At 45.9% G+C, this 14,511-nt stretch overlaps 1 protein-coding gene across 5 annotated transcripts in view; it reads left to right on the plus strand.

The window, feature by feature from the left end:
- Nucleotides 1–14,511, plus strand: part of LOC118110701 (protein bicaudal D homolog 2) — a 44,340-nt gene that overhangs the window by 23,737 nt on the left and 6,092 nt on the right. For all 5 annotated transcript variants that reach the window (XR_004696985.2, XM_035158666.2, XM_035158667.2 and 2 more), the window contains exons 3-9: nt 4,444–4,596; nt 5,430–5,644; nt 5,735–5,981; nt 7,562–7,819; nt 7,966–8,169; nt 8,281–8,823; nt 9,394–9,545. Coding sequence is in view for 4 of the 5 variants with exons in the window: in XM_035158666.2 (XP_035014557.2) it covers nt 4,444–4,596; nt 5,430–5,644; nt 5,735–5,981; nt 7,562–7,819; nt 7,966–8,169; nt 8,281–8,823; nt 9,394–9,545 (1,772 nt within the window). In the remaining variant the exon portion in view is untranslated. The remainder of the gene's footprint in view (nt 1–4,443; nt 4,597–5,429; nt 5,645–5,734; nt 5,982–7,561; nt 7,820–7,965; nt 8,170–8,280; nt 8,824–9,393; nt 9,546–14,511) is intronic.

The raw sequence follows: 14,511 nt of genomic DNA on the forward strand, positions 1-14,511 counted from the left end.
ATAAATGCCAATAGCTATGTGTCTGTGAAAGGCTCGTTATCGGCCAACTGATGTATCACGTGTACATTTCTCCACTTCCATCAACGTGACCTCAAAATCACTAATTCACCGCTAAGTGCATGTGGGCACACTTTCACTCTGGGCTTTTCAGCCATCACACACTGTGGGCAACGCACCATCCACCGCACAGTCACATTGTTCCTTTCACTTTTTTATTTTGTAATTGTCTCATTGAAACGTGTGACCTTGATGGTGTTTTCTCCCCCTGGGTGAGCTGAATAGAGCGACAATCACTGGCAGAGGAGAGGAGGATAAAAGCAGATCTGCTTTCACCCACATTCTCGGCTCTGACAGCAGCAATAGGCCCCTGAGCATCATTATTCCTTTGCTCTGTCTAAAGCTACACTGTGGGGGTTGAGCTTGGCTGCATCTGTGATTCATTTCTCGTCTCTCCTGAAGGTAATCCTGAGAATGGTTTGGCTTTGTGGAGTTAGATTTAACGTGGGCTGACGTGACCTTGATGTGCTGCAGAGCCCTACAGGACAGTTAAAAGTTCCTTTTTTAAAAATTCTTTAGTCCAAAAGTGCTTTACACAGCACAATATCACGAGAGGTCTACAAGCAGAAGTGAACAGGGGCTGTTCCTTTCCACTTCTTTTCATCTGATGGGTAGATATGATGGAACCAAAGCTGAGTATGAAGAAGGAATTCAACTGTGACTGATGCACAGCCTCTAAAAGCACAGTGACACACTGACACGGGAGAGCAGGGAGGTGGGGTTGGAAAAAACGAGAGCGGTAATAGTGTTTGGAGAAATGGCAAAATGGAGGTCAGACAGAGAAGCTGAGAGGGGGTTAAAAAACAGTATTGAGCTGGGGTGCACTTGGTGTCATGCCATCTGGGAGCCACTCTGCACTTTGCAGGAATTGTAATTCGTAAAAAAGTGCATTTTACTGAAGTGAGGAGGATGGAGAGTGAAATGGAGGTCAGTGGAGTAAGACGGACGGAAAGAGGATACAAATATTCAGTCTTTTGCCATCTGGGAGTCTGGAAGACACTTTCAAGGGAAGCAATCCAAGAAGTAAGAAGCCAGTAAATATGGATTTGGCAGAAATGCAAGCTGGATTCATCTGGATTTTTGAAGCTGCAGAGCCTTGAACAAAGCATTAAAACATTCCTAATCTATATTTGTGCTAAGCCTGAAACTTTGCCACCGTGGCTCAGTAAGTAATTGAGCCGTTTGCCGTAGAAGTCGGAGGTTATAGCCGCTCAAACACATTGAGAAATTACTCCAAGCCTTGGTGAGATTTAAGCAGGCTCAGCCGCACTGTGCTGTCAGAAGTGGTTTACTGGTGAGAAGAAAGCTTAAGAGATGAAAGTAAGAGTTCCTACAGTTAGAAGAAGCTCTGACCCACAGAAATGTGCAATGGTCGCAGTTTTGCAGCAGTGCATCATCAAGAGAGACTTCATTAGAGCAGAAAACTACTCATATACTATATTCACGTAAATTGCCTTGTCTTACATGCTTCACTTTGCTTTCAAACATCTAATATATCATGCCTACAATTGCCTTAAGTTTATAGTGAGGGAGAAAAGCCTGGTGTATTCACTGCCACCCTCTCTGCATTGTGTGTGTGTGTGTGTGTGTGTGTGTGTGTGTGTGTGTGTGTGTGTGTGTGTGTGTGTGTGTGTGTGTGTGTGTGTGTGTGTGTGTGTGTGTGTGTGTGTGTGTGTGTGTGTGTGTGTGTGTGTGTGTGTGTGTGTGTGTGTGTGTGTGTCAAGCAGCTGTCCAGACGTCACCTGCAGTGACAGCAGGCAGGGGGTAATCACAAACCACACACAGGCGTATATCCATTAAAGGCCTCACACTGACAGGCTGACACTGGCAAGTGGGACCTAAGACGGCCTTCAGAATATCACACCCCACCCCAGTCTCTAACCAGCCACACACGCATCATCATCGTCGCCATGATTTCTTTTCCCAGGAGTGTCTATCCCATGCCTGATTAAATGTTATTACACACACAGGAGCACACATGGCCGCCACAACCTCTGGTGAATTAAGTCGAATCTGTGAGGCAGCAGGACAGTGTAACTTCCCCCAGTCTGTGAGGGGTGCAGTGTGGCGGAGGATGTGGAAACAAGGTGAAGGGTCAAAACCCTGCCTATGCATTGTAATCAGATTGGAGGCAGATCTTAATCAGTCTCAGTGCTGACCTGTATTCATCGGGACCAAATGGCACTGACCCTCCAGCTGAGGCACATCATCATAACCCAGACCTGGAAGAGACCTCACCAAGCAGCTGGCACAGAGTTAAAAACAACAGATGACTCCACTGATGAGATTATGTTAAACATGTCTTCCATATAATTGTATACATGTAGTTCAATTACTCTGTTACTGATTCCAGCTCTTCTTTTAATTTTTGCTTTAATTCCCAGAAGTCAGGACCACTGTATAGAGGCTTAGCGGCAGGACTGATCTGTATTGTTAGCTCATGCATTATTCAGTAATGCACCAACATCAGGGCTTTCGCTCAGCAGAGACGCCCACGCTCATTAGACATGCGCACAACCCTGATGAATATTAATGCACCTTCAAACGTCAGCATCGACACAGCACCGCTCATAGCGATGAATTATTACCCAGAGCAAATGAGGACTGTGTACTCTTCATCAGCGGGGGTTCAGCAACATAGTATTTGTTAGAGCATTCTGCTCTTTGTAAAATGAGCAAGTAAATTCCAATTACAAAAACAAATTACATTCTTGTTGCGCAAGTCTCCCGAGTCACATTTGTTAGATCTCACAGAATCTGAATTATTGCTGTTTACTGTTAAAGCTCACTTATGAATAGTGGGTGTCAAGCAAATCTAGCTGTTTAAGTTCAATGTCTGAGCACATCACAGGTAAAGGGATAAAACCGCTGACCCAGTTATCGTAAGGTGTTTCTAACCATCAGGACACCTGTCTCCACCAGCTCATACCCACTGTATTTCAATGAGTAATATCACTGATGTGTATTTAGTCTGGAGGCAGCGCCGATTTGATTCCTGCGCTGGTTGAAACGATCACAGAGCGAGAGCAGGGATTGTGATGCGGCCACGTGGCGACAGCATGAGAGGAAGGGGCCACCTGGCAGGGGATTGGGAGGCTAATTGTCCCTATGGTATTAGGTTATCTCTGCCAGCTCCTCTCAGAGCATCTCACACACACATAGTGACTCACACACACATAGTGACAAACACACACATGCAAATCCTAACCACGATACAGACACTCTTATTGTCTCACACATGTAAATCTACACATAATTACACAAAGAGTGTGATAGGAGCATCGGAGTCATGCGGACAGACTGTGCGGTGCACACACTCTAAAAGTTTCACACTTGCTTGCACATATTAACATTCAAGGTCAGTTCAGACACTGCTGAACACAGAGATCTATTTCACATGCCTACCCATCTCTTTCTCATATTACACACACACACACAGACACACACGTATGTTCGTTCAATCAGTTCAATAAGAGTGAGGCCCACCCTCCTTCAGCGAGTATCCCTTTACTTCAGAGCTTTTATCCTTTCTCTAAAATGTCTCCTACCCGAATGTCCTGCGGGACTCTCCTGTTTTTTTGGATGGGGGGGGTATGAGCCAGCATGCAGGGATGGGAGGATGGTGTCAAACCTCAAAAGAAGAGGACAGAGGGTTAAACAGGGCAATAGATCGGGGAGTGAGGACACAGGTGGCTCAGTGGGGCTGATCGGATCCTTCTGGCTTTCGGTTCGTGACAGTGTCTGCGAGTGGGGGAAGGGCTTGTCTCTTACCTCTCTCACCTTTTATATAATTAATGATGCCTGAGCAGCAGGAGAGGGCCGAGTGCACTCTCAGTACTAGAGCTGGTTTGTAATAACTGCAAACATGATGTCAATGTTTCACATGTTGCTTCAGTTTCAAACTTTCGAACGATGAATGTGTGGTCAGAACTTTCACAGTTGATTTGAATTCCAAATTTTACAAGTCCGTAATTTGTGCTGATTCGTCCTTGTATCCTCTTGTACGGAGAATCAACCCTAATCTACGCCTCTTTAGAAAATTAGACTGTGGAAGTGCTCTGTCGCCATTGAATAGCTTGCATCATGGGAGAGAAAATTAGGCCTCTGTGTCATTGGTGTCATGATGGCTGGCAGGCAAGCGCACTTGTGGCCTACTGCCCGGAGAGACACCTGGCACCTCCCTCTCAGACATGGACAGGCTCACACACCGGACACACACACGGCGGGTTCCACCAGATGGGAGCTCTTTCTTATCTTGCAAGATTTCGAGTGTTTAAGAGTCGACGTGACACAACCATCACAGTAAAACAAGAAAAGCCAATCAATCGCCGTCTCTCAACCTAGATTGAAATAGTGGTCACAGCTCTCCCTCCTTTGGCCCCACAGAACAGCCAGATGGTGGAGCTGCAGAGGAATCAGCTGCGGGATGACATCAAGGAGTACAAGTTCCGGGAGGCTCGTCTGCTGCAGGACTACACCGAGCTGGAGGAGGAGAACATCTCGCTGCAGAAGCAGGTCTCCGTGCTCAAACAGAGCCAGGTGAGGACAGAGCAGTGCTGCAAGTCTCAGTCATTGCAAACAGGGAGAAAAAGGAGAAGCGGTTGGGGAGACGAAGGAAAGCAGAACATCCCCTTTCTTAATATATTTGCCTCGGCTGGTTGTCATCATCATCAGGCTATTAATAAACCGGTTGCTTCAGGCATCACAGCCTATTGTTTTTCATAAACACGTATACTATCTTACAGAATCTTAGTAGCCCCACAGGGCCTCCACCTCCCTCACACCAGCTCTCAGTCTCTATTCTACTGATTAGACACAAGCCCCTTAATGTTCAGATTCAATTACGATAATAAAACATCCTCTGGTACAGTAAAGAGATAATTAGCTTATTTGTGTGTTTTTTCCCAGACTCTTTAACAGCTATCCCTGTTCAAGCAACAGATTCTAACACTTCATGGTACAAAACACACAGTTTATTCAAATGAGCTGAAAGGGGAAAAACACACTTTGCAGATCTGCAAAAAACGAAGCAGATGAATTTCCAAGTAGGACATTTCCATTTGATGGGGGCTTTTATGCTTGAGCTGTTAATTCTCTCTGTATGCCCCCGTCGTGCTGGATTAAGTTTTATTTTTTGAAACAAAAGCGGCTCCTTAGTTGAACAATATATTAAAGATTCCCAAATCCAATCAACTTAAAACTAATTAGGAAGCAAATTAATTGGATATTTTCTTAATTAACATTGTCTTGAATGTCATTCACGGTTTGACATACATGAACCAGCCTGACAGCTCATTGTCATTTGTGCTGCACCTAGTTGTATTTGATACAGAACACATTAAAGTGGCTCCTTCTCCTCCTCCTCTGTCCAGGTGGAGTTTGAGGGTTTGAAGCACGAGATCCGTCGTCTGGAGGAGGACACTCAGTTCCTGAACAGCCAACTGGAGGATGCCATCCGCCTGAAAGAGATTGCTGAGCGTCAGCTAGGGGAGGCCCTGGAGACCATCAAGACTGAGCGTGAGCTAAAAGCGTCCCTGAGGAAAGAGCTTTCCCACTACATGAACATCGGAGACAGTCTGTATCACAGGTGAACAGAGCACAAACATGGTGTTCCCTCAGCTGCAGCATCCTGTCTATTTAACACTTAATAACACATTGTTCACTCATTTTCCCTCAGCCCACTGAGCATCTCTCTGGATGGCCTCAAGTTCAGTGACGATGCCGGCACCGAGCCCAACAACGACGAGGCTCTGCAAGGGTACGAGAACGGCTTCATCAAACTGGCCAACTCTATCGCTGAAAACAACCGCGGCTCCACGCCCAGGATGGACGAGTTGTTCTGTCCTATTCCCAGCCTCGTGGACGACCTGCTGAGCGAACTCAACATCTCGGAGATCCAGAAGCTCAAACAGCAGCTGATACAGGTTTGTCTCATCACCATTGTTTGTGTGTTCACAGTGCGCTCCAGAGTAGCTCCCAGTAAATAATCACCATCCATTCACAGACAAGAAACAATCAATAAATGAAAGAGCCTATTGTTGGGACTGTGATGTAAATTATTTGAAGAGAGAAACAATAGGAGGCTAATGACAGTCAAATATATCACCTTAACTACATTTTATTTTCATGTTGTAATAGATGGGTGAGATGCCTTAGATTATTTGATCATACCTTAACTACTTTGTTGTTCTTAAAACGCACCAGGTTGTCAGTAATTAACAGAGAATAACTCCAACTTACTCATTTGAGTAAGTTGAAGGAGTGTCTGAAGGAGGGAGTGAGTCAGTGGAGTGTTTGGGCTCCATCCCGACTCAGGCTGTTGCAGGGATCTAAATCCCCTTATGGCAAAGTTAATCCAGGGAGACACACACACACCCTGCAGGCACGACTGGGCCGCCAGACAGCGGGTGGTGGCACCGGAGGACCTGCCATCTGCTTGCTCATCACCCCACGGTTACGCCTGACTGGGCACCATGGTTACCAAAAAAGTAATGGGAACCTGTGGATAATGATTGTTTAGAGGACTAGGGGATTATGGATTTGTTTCCTCCATCTCCCTTCATCAAACATAAACACGGTTGCTGGTGTAATGTGTGAACTTGAGGTTACCTTGGTGCTGCCTTGCTATGATCACTGTTTTGGTTCTCGACCTGACCATTGTTCTGGTGAAGCAGGCGGACTGTGACAAAGCCCCATGTTTGATATGAGCCAGCAGCGTGTCACACTGCCTGCTGGAGCCTTCTGCCAAGTCATTCCACAGATTCCTGACAAGATCAAGAGCACAGGAAACAAAAAGCTTCCTTACCTCATTCAGCCTTACTCTGCTGCTCCTCTACCTTATCACATTCTATTGATTTGGTTCTCAATGATCCATCCCAGACCTGGATTTCTCTGTTATCACCTGAGCAGTCCCTGGAAATCTATAACTACATCCATAATGGATTCTACAGGAATTTAATGGTTGTTAGGGTGTTAAACTTTTAAATATGTGAAAGGATCAGTCGCTGATTTATCATATTTTTAAGACAATATTATGTGATACAGCCTGGTCGTCAACATGAAGTGTAATGAAGTTTGCGATCTCCTCTTGAAATTACTCATCATTTTATATTCTGCAGTAATGAAGATGAGAGTGACCGTGACACTGTAATATTATTTACAGATCCGCCTCTGAAATAGCTCAGTGCTTAAATCAGCACAACTATGTGTTTGTGTGAAAGATGAGCCTCCTCGTGTCTAAGCCAGCAAATAGTCAAGGTCAACCTGACTGTGATGCCGGGCCACTGAGCAACGAGCATCACATACCTTGGCAGCACAAGCCTGATGGTGGGCAGAGTTACCACATGACAGATAATCCACTGAATCAGTTTGATCTGTGAAGTTCAAAGCAAGAATCCCTCCCGATATCTAGTTACCAAGAAGTAAAACATGGAATTAGATTTTTGCAATAACCTGAGAAAGGCCTCATATGTCTGTGCTCTTTGTGTGTGGTTCCTTGTCTCAGATGGAGCGTGAGAAGGTCAACCTGCTGTCCAACCTGCAGGAATCCCAAAAACAGCTAGAGCAGGCTAACGGCGCTCTGTCAGAGCATCAGGAGAAGGTCAACCGCCTCACAGAGAACCTCAGCGCCATCCGCAAGCTCCAGGCCAGCAAGGAGCGCCAGTCCGCCTTAGACAACGAGAAAGAACGCGACAGCAACGAAGACGGAGATTACTACGAGGTGGACATCAACGGACCTGAGATCCTGGAGTGCAAGTACAAGGTAATTGTCCCCTGGTAGTTGAGAACGAACAGCACAGACTGTTAGATTAAGCTTTAAATTGACAGATAATTCACATAAAATCAAGTTAACTCAGAGCAAATCAGATTGGGTTTATTTATACGCCACAATCGATCTTTCCTTGCCAGGTTGCTGTGTCTGAGGCAGGAGAGCTGAAGGAGGAACTGAAGACTCTGAAGGCAGAATACCAGGCCTGTCAGTCGCGATACGATGAGGAGCGCACCCGTCTGGAGAACGACGTCACAACACTGGGAGCGAAGCTGGGGACTTTGGAGAAGACCAGTCAGGCAGAGAAGGATGACAAGAACAAGCTAGAGAAGGAGCTTCGCAAGGTGGGATGTTGTGCTTGATATTGACGTCATCCTAAGTGGAGGATGGTGGTGTTTTAATAACCACTGTGAAACAATTACGCGGCTAACTGATTTCTGTATCTGTATCTTCAGTTGAGCGACGTGGCGGGTGAGTCCCAAGGTAGCCTGAGTGTGGCACAGGATGAGCTGGTCACCTTCAGTGAAGAACTGGCCACCCTCTACAACCACGTCTGCATGTGCAACAACGAGACGCCCAACCGTGTCATGCTCGACTTCTACAAGCAAGGTAAGGGCGGTCGGAGCAGCCCAGAGGGCCGCGGCCGCCGCTCCCCCATCCTGCTCACCAAGGGCCTCTTCCCCGAGCCTGGTAGGACTGACATCAGCGACACTTCATCACTCTCCCCCCTGCCTTCTCCTGTATCCGACCACCGCCGCGAGCCTATGAACATCTACAATCTGGTGGCCATCATCAGGGACCAGATCAAGCACCTGCAGCTTGCCGTGGACCGAACCACCGAGCTGTCGCGCCAGAAGGTGGCCTCTCTGGAGCTCGGCACTGTGGCCGACAAGGACAAGGAGGCCTGCATGGAGGAGATCCTCAAATTAAAATCTCTGCTCAGCACCAAGAGGGAGCAGATTGCCACCCTGAGGACTGTCCTCAAGGCCAATAAGCAGGTCAGTTGGTCTTGTGTCTTTTACACATTCAACATATCTTTTAACCAACAGGGTATCACTACCAAACATTTGTCCGATTCCCTTGAAAGACAGAGACAGACGACAAAAGTGTCAGCTATTTCAGGTCGATTCAGCTGCTGCAGCAAATGCGCCGCAGACAGGATCTGTAACGAGCACTGGTGGGGAGAGCAGCCTCCACGGTGTCAGCTGCCCAGAGAGTCTGTGTTTAGGTTTGAAGAACAGCCCTCCAAAGCACAACAAGCCATAACCCAGAGGCACAGTGTGTATGCAGTTGCTCCAGCAGCCCTGTAAAGTATGTGTGTGGTTACTCACTGACCATTAGAGCACAAACATGAAAGCCCGTCATAAACCACACACCTTTGAATTTCACAAGAGCAGCTAACAATAGTAGCTATAAAGGGCACAGGGCGACTTTAATGACTTGCACGTGACCAAAAGAAATAGGTCATATGTTCCTTATTAACAGAGGTAGTCATCTTAAAACAGGAACTACACCCCCGACGTCTTCCAGCTGCTCTGACCTTTTCTATCCCTCTCGTGCACCCACAGACAGCAGAAGTGGCCCTGACCAATCTGAAGAGCAAGTACGAGAACGAGAAGGCCATGGTGACCGAGACCATGATGAAACTGAGGAACGAGCTCAAAGCGCTGAGGGAAGACGCCGCCACCTTCTCCTCTCTCCGAGCTATGTTCGCCACACGGTAAGGGACACACAACGCCACCTGCCCTAGTGGACAAAAAAGATCCTGCTTTTCACGTCGCACAAACATTTACCTGACATGTCTTTCAAACCCTGACACAATGTTTGCCCACCTCACATTTCCAGGAGAGATTGCTGGATAAGCAGTCTTTGTTTGTTTTTTTATACACCCACATGGTCAGGCATAAATCCCAACTGTGCCTATATGCTTTAGATTAGGGCAGTGTTTTTACAATTGATTGTGCTCTTCCTAAAACTACTGTATATGCATCATACAAAGAAAATGAAAAAAAAGATTATTATCATAATATAATCCACGTTCGCCATATGTTGACTCTGTCTGTGTTACTGTATGTACATGTCATCTTAAAGAGGATATTGTTTGATTTTGAGAATCACGGCCAGGAAGGGATTTTAGTAGCTTTGATACAGACAGAAGGTATTTAATCTGGGTATCATTTATGTCACTTATAAGTGTTTTGATGTGTGTGTGTGTGTGTGTGTGTGTGTGTGTGTGTGTGTGTGTGTGTGTGTGTGTGTGTGTGTGTGTGTGTGTGTGTGTGTGTGTGTGTGTGTGTGTGTGTGTGTGTGTGTGTGTGTGTGTGTGTGTGTGTGTGGTATCAGATGGGCTGACACACTTGCTAATCTTTTCTGATTCTGAAAAGAAGCCGGTCAAAGGTTCTGTGCATAATCCCACCTCAGCTTGGTCTGGATTACACATTCAGTACTAAACACATCGTAGACTAAGTGCTCATACACAGCCTGTTTATTTGTTTGTTTGTTTGTGAATGAATATTGAGAAAGATAAGGAAACGAGCGACAGAAGATAATATCTATCTGTATAATTTAATAAATAATAATTTTAGACTGGATTTTTAGTGATTCCACAGTGGATGAACACTCTCTGAGTGGCTTTTCCTCTTGGTGGATGTGTTTTTTCACTTGTCCTGTAAATATCGGCTCTGGTCCAGATGGCTGAGATGCTGAGACTTTCCTTCTGCATTTAAGACTTCTCTGCAATCCACAGAAAAGCTCAAGCTGTGCAGAGGGAAGGAGGAGGAGGAGGAGGAGGAGGAGGAAGGAGGGGACGGTTTTATAGAATGAAGGTTACTGAGGCTGCAGGGAATACGTGGGAGGCTCAGCACCCCCTCATCTTACCCATACAGCAATTCGATACCTATCTCTGAAGTGAAGTATGCTTGCTGGAGTAACTCCATATACCTGCGGTGTCTAATTAGGAGGATAACCCCTCTGTCTGTTGCCTATGTGGTTGGTGTGCTGCAAAAATAGATGGTAAGAGGCTGTAGATGTAACGCTAAACTATAAAGGGAACCAGATCCTGCTCGCAACAATGATGTTTTTTCACCCATCATTGTAACATGAGTGTGGTGAAAGTGTGAGATCATATGGACGACGCAGATCCATAGTGAAGGGTCTCTGTCCTTAAGCCTCTTTTGCTGGAGAGACTTAAGATATTGACAACACATTGGAGCTCGCTCTTCAGCGCCTGCGTCATCACGTGTGTTTTTCGTCCCCGTGCATCAATCACCTCCCCCTGACGATGATGTTCTCGAGGCTGCAGCACCACCGCCCTGCAGCCCAATGCGTGATTTACATACAAGTTTGTTTCTGGGGATTCACGCATTGGTATGTAAATTCTGTCCAATACGGCACAGAGTTGGGTCAGGGAACTCTTTGAGAGGCAGGGGGGACTCGCCTTAGAGAGGTTTCCCACACTCCCCCACCTCTTTGTATCCCCCCTTCCATCCTTCCTCAGATCCAAACAACCGGTTCTCTGGTCTATCTGGAAAAGAAAGAGAGGAAGGGGGCAGGCGTTCAGTTAAAGCCCACTACAGGAGCCTAATTTTACTTCTCTTCTTTTGTTCTTTTTTCATGATAATCACCTTTCTGACAAAGTCTGTGAAGGTGGATTTGTGAGAGCGTGGAGTACTCGGATACAAATGTGTGGTCTCGGACAAAGAGGAAGAGTGGAATTGAAAGAACGAGCAGGTTTTTGTGCGAGTCCTTTGTGGGATCTCACGCTGCAGCCTGAGTGTAGATTAATAAAGTTACTTGAGATCTTCTACGTCCTTTTTCGTTCTGCAAGGATTTCATGAGAGAGAAGCAGGCTGAATGTTTTTCAAGTCGGTGTGTGTGTGTGTGTGTCTGTGTGTGTCTGTGTCTGTCTCCAGCTGCAGTCTCTGGTGTCATATTAACAGCAACCTCCTCCTGCCTCTGACATTCCTCAGACATGCCTCTACATGCTCCCAGCTCCTGCATGATACTGATAAACAGCCAAACCATTAGCCCGGGTCACGTTTTCTCCTCAAACACACACACCCTCAATCATCCCGCTCTTCTGTTGTTCCTTATATTTTCTCACCATCGCTGCTCCTTCCATTCTGTTATTACTTCTTTATCCCCGCTCCCTCTGCATGATATCCATCCCACCATGACCACCATGACTAATCAAGCTCCAGACAGGACCAGAGTGGAGGAGGCTGTGTGTGTTAGTGTTAGTGTTAGTGTTAGTGTTGTGAAGGCAGTATTGATTACCAGCCATGTTTGCATGAACGTTGCAATCGGTTGTTTCCTTTTGCAGCCACAAATGCCATTTGCTAAAGTAAATCTTCACAGAAAGGTGCAGATAGTTTCTCTTTGTCAAATATGGTGTTCACTCCTCAAAAGGCGACTGGCTGCCTCCCGGCCCCCCTCCGCCATTGTGCCCCCACACCCCATCAACAGCTCAGAAAGGCTCCTATTGTATCCCTCCAGTCCCCAGAATAGACTCTGGGGTTTTCCCAGGAAAATGCCCCTCTCGCCCCCATCCAAGAGCGGCTGAGCTGTCTGCAGGACCAACAGCCCCCCTTATACCCAGGTCGTCCCCCCCACCTCACACTGGGTTTAATGAAGCAGCACTGATCCGTATTGTCTGGGTGTGTGTCCCACTGGGAATCAAACTGCATACACAAGAGGGGAGGGTATGGTTAATGTTTGCATGGTGGTCGGGCAGGGTCCGAGTTCACATGGCTCCCAACCACGTGCAGCACCACTCACAACAAAAACATCTGATGTCACTGCGACTTTTTGAGACTAGATTCTACCTTCAAGACTTAATTCAATCAAAACAAGAACTTAAACTATAATATCACTCAGAAGAGCACATAACTCCGCCAAGGCCCAAAGTTTAAATTCACTACATTTGGATTTTTACTTCTCTTCTATTATTCTCTGAGAAATCAAGGAAAATGAGGAAACATTTCACAATGTCAAAGAAAGTGGAGAAAAAAAGATACTGGATCCAGACCCTGAGTTGTTTCATGGTAATCCATCAAATAGCTTTGTGTAATTTTAGTTACAAAACAAACAAACCACCCAAGACACAAACAAACAGTCAGAGATGAAAACACAACCCCCTTGATGGAGGTAATTACAGGTTTCACTCTGTTCCTAGCGCATTTTGCATTTACCAAAAACACATTTTCATATCTTGAAAGAAGAAAGACAAAGGACAACAATCAGGAAATAACACTGGAATATAGAAACTATTCAAATCCAAGTAATTTTCTTCTTCTACTTTTGCAGTTATTTGGAAAACACAATTTTATGACTTTAAAGATATAGAAGGTGGAGATTTTTTTTAGATTAATCAACTCACTTGTTTTTACAGTGCAGCCGCTCAAACAGTCACTTTCCACAGACCAAAACAATAACAGATCTCTCATGCTGGCTGGGAAAATGACTGTTGCAGACCTTTGAATACACTGTTACATCACTTAAGAGAATATTGTTGGGGTTTTTCGGACCGTCACCTCAGGTAGAGGCGTTCCCACATAAAGTAAATACTTTAATTCCCGACAGATAAAGGGAGCAGGGTGAGGCCACCTACCAGTTGAACTGTGTCTAAATGTTTTTTTAATGCTGCACAATTGGAGAACAAGGCGACGCTTTCTAACACACCCCTCCCTTCATAAAGGTGTTCGTCAACACTGAGGCATGTCACTCGTACTGCCTTGTCAGCAAAACACTTTAGGTATAGGGATGAGCAAGATGGCAGACGAGATGCAGACAGCAGCGAGGAGGGGGGAAGAGAGAGAGAGAGAGAGAGAGAGAGAGAGAGAGAGAGAGAGAGAGAGAGAGAGAGAGAGAGAGAGAGAGAGAGAGAGAGAGAGAGAGAGAGAGAGAGAGAGAGAGAGAGAGAGTAATGAAAAGAAAAGGAAAAAGGGGGATTGGTGGAGGAGAGAAGCAAGAAAATAGAAAGTGGGCATGACAGCAGATGGTGTGTGGAGATATGAAACCTTAACCCCACAATGCATTTCGGTGACCCAGTTTCCTACCTGTCCAGACACACACTCACTCACACACACAAGGGCACAGGGTGATAATGCCGCAGTGCAGCACCCAGTAACATGTGCCACAGTCTCACTTCAACTGGAAAAGTGGAGATCAGGTGTGAACAGCTACAGCCCAGAACTATGAACCACAATCCTCTCTTCACCATCTTCAGTTCTCTCCCCTCCCTGACACTCGTCTTCAGTCGGCTGCTCAGGTGACGCATTAAGGATCTTCTCAGTGACCCCTGGGTTAATGCTCTCATCCTTTGTGTATGCTATCTATTCTTATCTTGCTCATAATATTCAGAGGAGCTTAGAGCTGCATAGAGTTGTGGAGCACAGACAGAAGTCTCGTGCTCATGAATGTCTCACCCTGATGCAGTGGCCCTACAAACCCCCAAAGCATGGATTTGAATATCATATTCAAGAAATATGTAACAATATTCAAAGGTCTGAAGTGTTTTATCATTTATGAACAAGGGAAGAGAAGTTTAGCTGCAGACAGATGAGGAGTTATTGTTGTTTTTTCAAAACATCTGCTCAAATTATTTAAAAAATGAGCTGTGAACATTGTAGTTGGTGAAATTTGGTGAAGGCCCTGACACAGCTCATGAATTCCTTGAGTAAAAGAGC

The sequence above is a fragment of the Hippoglossus stenolepis genome, chromosome 6, assembly GCF_022539355.2.
Source record: "Hippoglossus stenolepis isolate QCI-W04-F060 chromosome 6, HSTE1.2, whole genome shotgun sequence".
In the NCBI taxonomy this organism is placed as follows: domain Eukaryota; kingdom Metazoa; phylum Chordata; class Actinopteri; order Pleuronectiformes; family Pleuronectidae; genus Hippoglossus; species Hippoglossus stenolepis.